The sequence below is a fragment of the Camelina sativa genome, chromosome 2, assembly GCF_030686135.1.
Source record: "Camelina sativa cultivar CO46 ecotype springtype chromosome 2, ASM3068613v1".
Lineage (NCBI taxonomy): Eukaryota > Viridiplantae > Streptophyta > Magnoliopsida > Brassicales > Brassicaceae > Camelina > Camelina sativa.
In genome coordinates, this window is record NC_141881.1 from 21817444 (window position 1) to 21825802 (window position 8359).

The window sequence follows — 8359 nt, forward strand, 5'->3', positions numbered from 1 at the left end:
TAACTTGGATATTTGTTAAGATTACTACGGATAGGGAGACCTAAAGCTTAAAATAGATGATCATATCTATATTATATATATATCGAAGGAAGACATTAGAAGAAACAACGTTAGACGAAGTGATTTGTAATTGATTTCAGTTAACTTATGATATGGGACTTCAATTTCAACCTTCGCTTATGTCTTCACGTAACAACAAAATAAAGATGATGAGGATTTGCCTTAATCAATGACGAAATGAATAAAATCACCAAAAGGTGATCTTTATTTTATTTTATTTTTGGTTTAAAGCCACTGAATAGGCTTTGAAGTTTGAAGGATTCGTATCATTTTACATCTTGTGTTGACAGGACAAAAAAGGTGCTTTTGATGTTAGGGGTTACTAACAGTTAAAAGAGAAATAAATTACACATTATCTGAATCTGAGGATAAAAATGTGCAATATTAAGGAATATAATATTTATTTTATATCTCTAAACTTCACCATATTTAATAAAAGATTATGGGATAAATTCAAAACTCAACAATGATGGTAGATCTCGGCTATTTCTGTAAAGCTACAGCGGAAACAACGTCCAAACAAGTTATTGTCGTAGTTTGAAAGTGACATGTATTAATATGACTATATGAGACTATAATTTTCAATAATCACAAAATTTGCCTTAAGTGTATTGCAAAATGGTTACATCGCAAAACAACATGTACTAAAAGAGAATCAGTCTAAGCTTTTAAACATTTTGTTATTCAAAAAAGTAAACATGATTAATAAAATCCATTATACATGAGGGTGTAGTTTAATTACTTAGGATACATACTCTTCTCCCTAAAATTTATATAATTTTTATCAATTAAAAAAATCCAATTAAGAAAGCAAAATACAGAAATATAAAAATCTAACAATTAAAAAAATTGCCAATCGAACAAATATTAAGATAAGCCCGTGCGTAGCACGGGGCAACTCCTAGTATATATATATACCATGGATGATATTTTGCAGGTGAGATTTGTAGTCAAGTTTGATGTTTTTGATGAAGGCATCATAGATGATGCTATGGAAGTTTTCTGGGAGTTTTCAGGTACACCAACAAAAACCTATGGTTATGTCAAACCAAATAAACATATGGTAAGATATTCAGTTTACATAATTTTAAAATAAACCATTAATTAATGTTTGGTTAGGAGTTACTTCGGTAGAGATCAAGGGAGATGATGTTCAACTAGGGATGAATGGAGACTTTGATAAAATTGTAATGGCGACCAAATTAAAGGACATAGATGAAAATGTTAGCGTTTTTTTCATGGACGAAACAGATGACGACGTGGTGGAGCAATTAAGTGAAGATTTTTAGGTGGCAGTGAGAAGGTCTAGTCGGCAGCCGTACCAAAGCCAAACATGAAGTATGTAGCTTGACGAAAGTCTTACAACTTCACTTTGTTTATTTTGAATTATTCAATAAGGAACTCTATAGGAAGCAGTTTCCACTTTCCGAATTTCCAGTTTGTTCTAGGAGTTTTGACTCCACTTTAATTTGCTTTTATGTATTTTTGCTATTTAATCAAATGAAAACAAACAAAAAATTTAATGGGTAGTCTAAACTACCAATCAAACCGCTTGTGTCATCTTACAGACTCTTTGCTTTAAGGAGGGGTGAACGTAATAATTGGTATCAGAGCAACAATCTTTCACTTTCATTTTCACCACACACCACACCATTGCTAGAACAACAAAAATTTCACTAAGACGGTTCAAACCCAATCTTCAGTTTATTAAGCTCCTTAACCCTATCTTCTATAATCTGCATTAAGCTGATATTTTAACTTTTCTAAATTTTATTATAACAGTTTAGATATTTCATTTCCTAGCTAGCTTCAAGGACATCTTTCATATATTTACTAATTACACGGTATTAGTTGAAATGTTGAAGCCACTAAAGTCAGAGACCAGGCCACACTCTAACCATATATTATTTAGAAAGACTAAACTAGACTCAACTTGTTCTGATTCTACCATTTATAATATAAAAAGACTCTAATGGTTTGTTGGTCTTGATGTACAAAATTGACTATTTCCTTTTATAGTACCAGTGGATGTACCTAATCATTACTATATTCACTAGTTACAAACGAAATATTGTATAAATATTGGGAGGGGAAGCAAAGGGTTGTTATTGTGCAATGCAAGCAGCGAGGTTGCAATCACATTCCTTTACTGTAATCTCTCTTCACTGTTAAGTGTTTATCTTTGTAACATTCTGAAAATGCAGGTTCGTCTTTTTTTCTCAAAATTTTCATATTATTTTTATGCAAAGAAAACTTCAAACGGTAAGATTATCTAAAAGAGTATTGCGTAAACTATCAACTATTAAAATTGCAGGAGGAAAAGACAGCTGAATTCAAGTTGGATCTTTCTGATGAAAGCGTTAAACGGAACACTATGAAAATTGTCTGGATGTTTCAAGGTGCAAATCTACTTCTATTTTTCTTTCTTTTTTTTGGTAATAACAAATCTACTTATATGATTGTATTAATGAAACCATATCAATCCATCAATCAACACGTACGTGATTTAATTAATCTAAATAGGCCAAAATATTGAAGCAATAATATTTTGTTGTTTCTACTTTCTAGGAGTTACTTTAGTAGACATCAATGAAAAAGGTATACTAAAGGTGAAAGGATATTTTGATAAATATGTAATGGGGGAGATACTCCAACAGGAGATAGATAACTCTGTTGACATAATACATAAATCGGAGCAAAATCGCATCTCGGGTTTCGATACAGTTTACAATTATTTTCACACTCCAAAAACGCAGGTCCGTTTTTTTTATAAATCTTCAGATTATTTTGAAGGAACTAAAAATATTATTACTTACCATGCATGAACCGCTAATTTGCAGGAGATAGTTGTATTCGAGTTTAGAGTTCTTAATGAACTTATCATACCGGCAGCTATGGAAATTATCTGGGAGTTTTCAGGTACATTAGAAAAAAAAAATCTATGGCTATATGTAGCCTATGTTATTAAACAAAATAATTCATGTATCAGTCCCTACTATTAATCGAGTAGACCATTTATAAAATATGACATGTTTTGTTGAAAATTACAGAATATTACCATTAGTTTGAGATTATTTTGATATTTTTATAATAGATATAAACGTCATTCCGAACTTTTATTTTTTTTTTCACTAGATTTTTTTTATTATTTTAATATTATAAAACTAGAACTGAAAAGTAAAAACAACACCTTGCTTGCTACGTTGTGTTATTGTAAATATCATTGTGTACAGAAATAGAAATAGTTAATTAGCTATTCATATTATGTATAAATTACTACTATTAAATTTAAAAACATTTCTCCCCATTTTACAGCTCTTGTACTTTACCTAGTTTCTATATAAAGTAAGAATTTCGATCTGTTTAGTCTTTTTGAAAAATATAAATCATTAACCCATGTTTGTAAGTTGTTGTTAGGAGTTACTTCGGTAGAGGTCGAGAAAGATTTTTATCTACGGGTGAAGGGAGGAGAAATTAAGAAATTCTACATGGTAACGAAACTAAAAGAAGTAGATAAACATGTTAAGATAATATGGGATGGACAAGATTTAGAAGAAGCAGAGCCGCCAAAAAAGCAACCCGATGTCGGTAGCTCGAAATTGCAAACAGAGCCTGGTATAAAAACGAAAAATATGTACGGATACGGCTATGGTGTGCCTGCGCCTCAGCATGAACCATTTAAAAGAAAACAAGGTATCAACCAAGCAAAGCAGCCGCTAATCTACGATGCTGCTGCACGTGTGCATGCGCCTGCGGGTGGACCTTTTGTTTTTAACCAACACCAATGGATTAAGGAAGCAAATCAGCTGCCGATCCATGACAAGCAAAATGCGAATAAGCCTTTTCTGCAGCCGCAAAAAGAAGGAGTCTACGTTGCACATAACCATGGTAAGAAAAAGCAAGAAGGAGTGTTTGCAAAGATGTTTGGTTTGAACAAGGAACAACCTCAGGTCAAGAAGGAGGAAGGTTTCAAACGTGATATCCAAAATGCTCAGCACTTCGATCCGCAAATAAAAAAAGGTCCAGATGGAAAATACCATATATATAATCCTTATGACGGTGGCTTACAAGGTACAGCACAAAACTCTGGTTCTTGTATCGACATCAAAGTATACGTTGCATTTTCTTTTATTTCTTTGTTAACCTTAGAAGATATTTGTGTTAAACTATCTATTACAGAAATAGAAACGTCACTAGCTCGAACACTAGGTTCCAAAGGATCGACATCAAGTTTTAAGAAAACAGAGTTTGGCTCAAGCGGTACGCGTAGTCACTCTAGTTTCTCACGATCAAGCAGTGCGACGAATCTATCTCAATCCATACTACAAAGTAGTAATACGGCGTATTCCTCTCACTCCACACTACCATCCAGTTCGTGGAATCCGTCTCACTCACGATCAAGAAGTTCGGAGAATCTCTCTCAATCACTATCCAGCACTGCGACGTACTCCTCTCAACCCACAATATCAAGCAATAGAGTGAACCCCTATCAGTCCTTGAAATCAAACGGAGCGAGTGGGTTCACGCGAGGCAAGAGTTCACAAAATTAAGCATATATGCATGCATGATCAGTTGCAAAGAAAGAAAGTAATGGCAAAGCTAAGCTACGATATGTTTTGACAAAGAAAAAAAGACGTGTCAAGAATAAAGGTCCAACATAATTTACTCTAGTCTATCAGATCGGTTTGAGCTCCCTGGACAATTTCATCTCTTCTTCTATAATCTAGTTTGTCTCATTAATTATCTGTTGTGGTTTTATCACATAATTGGCGATCTGTTGTTTTTGTAAACCTTAAGGTTTTGTCCTCCAATTGTGTTTAGTTGATTGAGATTTTTAAAGATTTGTGTGCTTTTTTTTTTGTTACGTTATAAATATAAGTTGCTCGTGACAGCACCACACCACACAATTGCTAGAACAACAACAAAATTAACAGAGACTGTTAGTCTTGACTCGACGCCTGCGGAAGAGTCAATGGCCAATAGTAAAGAACAGATCTATGATCTTGAGTCAAACCTTGGTTTGATTAGAGAGGAAGTACGAGATATGTGCTCCGTCAGTTTTAATAGGGAAGTAACATCGTTTGACCCCAAATTAGTTTGCTTCAGTTAAGCAAGTGACGATACTATAACGTCAGTCACTTGGGTGAGCTCATGTTATTCAAAGGTTCATCAAATTGCGGAAATGTTTTCATTATCTTGTTACAATGATAGTGTTGTGAATGCCTTTGTTCATGATCTTGAATGGCGAATGAATTGATAGAGAGTTGACTGCTTCCAAGTATGGTACAATGTAGACTGGGTAGAAAATTTTCTTAGGAGAAATAGAGCAGTCATGCCCATGAAATACTATAGAATTGTTGATTTCTTTGATATTGTGCGACTTGTCATGATTTTCTGATTATATAATTTTGTTGTATAAAAATCGTGATTTTATGTAATACTAGAAATAGGTTCGCGCGATGCACGAGATATATTTAATTATTTTTTATTAATTATAATATATATCAAATTTAGAAATATATTTTTGAAATGAATTTTTTTATGAAAAGTGTATTTTAAAAATGTTTAATATGTGTTCCTTTATATATATGGTTTTTAATGTTTTGACGCAAAATAAAAATAAACAAAACATATCTATCAGAAATATTTTTGAATAAAGAAATTAAATCCCTCAAAGTTCTTTTGTTTTAGATTTTATTGTTTTGTGATAAATTGTTAGGTTTTTAGAGCATCTATTTTAAAGTCAATACTCTATTATAGAGTAACATTGGTTCCAACACTACTATATATTTTACTATAAATTAGAGTAAATGCTAGGATTACTCTATATTCAACTTTATTTCTTATAGTCAAAAATAGAGTGATATATTGAAAAAACTATGTTTTATTTTAGAGTAAAAATAGAATATATGTTGGAGATAGTCTTAGCACAAATGAGATATGTGTAGAGACCAGATAAAACGAAAATAGTTTGCTATTATCAGATAAATTTCATCTTTCCCTACATCTTTTCCAAAGCTTTAATATATGGATGCAATCAAGACTTATATGATGATTCGCTAGATCTCTATAACCAGAAAATTATTATGAAGTCAGTAACCGTGAAAATAAATAAATAAAAATTATGATTTAGTCTCAATCGTTAAGAAAAATAATTGATAATTATTGATCGTTTTGCAAGTGATTTTACAACTTTATATATATTATTTAACTCAATCTTAATATTTGATTTTCTTTTGACTCCACAATATGTTGGTACGGTTTGATTTTCTTCAGTTAGCCTCCTAACAAATTTCTTGTAAGTTAGAAACTCTATATGAATGCTGAAAATGTGTTCTTTTAATTATTAAAAAAATGAACTCTCCAACCAATCAATAAACTAAACTTGTGAAACCTGAATTTTGTATTATACTAATGAGATTATGAATCTAGACAATATGTTTTGCACAGAGGAATCACCAATATGTTTTACTATATGCTCCAGTGTTTACTCTCTAATCTCGTATCACACCATATGCTCTAGTGTTTACTCTTTAATCTCGTAATCACCCTTAATATAATTTTTTTTTGGAATAATGCATATTAAAATATGGCTCATGTCATAAAACTTTAAGAAATATATTATACTATATCTCAAATTTAATTATGAATAAAATTTATGATAAGAAATGTGTGTCAATTTTCTTTTTTAGATTTGATATATTATCTCTTTTTGCTAATTATTAAAAAAACTAATACCTTTAAATTATCTTTGGGAACTATTGTTTTCTGTTATTTCATGGGGTGATTAAGCAATTATATTCTGATACCATTATATTTTTTTTAGTACATAAGTTTTACAAACAGTCAACCAGTAACTTATAGAATATTAAATACACATTTAATTTTATTTGAGTTTGTCTTTAATAGAATAAATGTGATTATTGAATACAATGTAATTTTAAAAAATATTAGAATATATTTGGTATTTTAAAGTTAGTCTATCATAAATTAATTTGGTTTCAGTTTTTACTTTAAAAGTATAAAAACATTTTTTGTGTTTTTATTGGTTTGGTTAGTAGTTTTATTTTTAGGTTATATGGTATATGCTTTCATTAGGAAATATCTTATATGTTAAAAATAAAAGTTGGTAGAAATATATTTTTGTAACAATGTGAAAAAACCTTTTAAGCAAACTATACACCATATAAAAAATAAAATAAAATGAAGTAGATTAAAAGTATTTAATTTAAAATTAGTGAGAAAGACCTGTCACATGTGTCACAAATTTAGAGCGCCAAGTGTTGCATTGGCAGAGAAAGTTAGGAAAAACTTTTTTTTTGTGTTTTTATTGGTTTGGTTAGTAGTTTTATTTTTAGGTTATATGGTATATGCTTTTATTAGGAAATATCTTATATGTTAAAACTAAAAGTTGGTAGAAATATATTTTTGTAACAATGTGAAAAAACCTTTTAAGCAAACTATACACCATATAAAAAATAAAATAAAATGAAGTAGATTAAAAGTATTTAATTTAAAATTAGTGAAAAAGACCTGTCACATGTGTCACAAATTTAGAGCGCCAAGTGTCGCATTGGCAGAGAAAGTTAGAAAAAACCTTCTCATATTATAGAAGATTATTTTGCTTCCCAATGTAACGTTTGAATGTTAAAATATGCAAAAGGAACATTATCTGATTCATTTGGATTCAAATTTTTGTTTCATCTCTTGATTACTGATATTTGACCTAATCATATTTTGATAATATACTGCAACATATACGATTGCGATAAATAGTTTTCACAATGCATCTCTCTCCTCAATACTCAGATTCACAACAGACGGTTAAGCATGTATGACATTCGATGGACATGCTAAGTATAAATTGTAAGTGCATCAAAGCTCTGCCTATGACACGATGTTGTGGAGAGTCCCAAAGGTCTGATTAGCTGACGTGGCATGGAGTGCTGAGGTGGAGCAAGATTGTTCGGCAAGGTGAGGTGGAGCAAGATTGTTCGGCAAGGTAACGAAGCATTAGATTTGGAAGAAAGAATCAATCGTGATATACTCGAAGATATTGAGAGTATATCTCGATAAGGGAATAAGGATATTCGGAAAAGATAGTTTCCTTATTGTTAGGATGCACAAAGATTTAGGTTAGAAATCTTTGGTGCAAGTATAAGTAGATGAGGGCTAGCCTAAAAAAAGGTAGCACTTGTGGGGATAAAGTAGAGAGATTTGTAATCTTCGAGCAATCATAAAAAGACTTTGGAGGAGAGTGTGTTAGTTTCTCTTAAATCTACACAGGGTATTGTGTTAA

The 8359-nt window shown here is 31.1% G+C and overlaps 1 protein-coding gene across 1 annotated transcript; it reads left to right on the forward strand.

The window, feature by feature from the left end:
* The first annotated feature begins 2103 nt into the window (after positions 1-2103).
* On the forward strand, positions 2104-4899 carry LOC104727836 (uncharacterized). The gene is made up of 6 exons (XM_010446909.3): positions 2104-2264; positions 2375-2459; positions 2629-2816; positions 2901-2979; positions 3478-4131; positions 4240-4899. The coding sequence occupies exons 1-6, from the start codon at positions 2259-2261 to the stop codon at positions 4608-4610; spliced, it is 1383 nt and encodes a 460-aa protein (XP_010445211.1). The 5' UTR covers positions 2104-2258; the 3' UTR covers positions 4611-4899.
* Positions 4900-8359: the final 3460 nt, after the last annotated feature.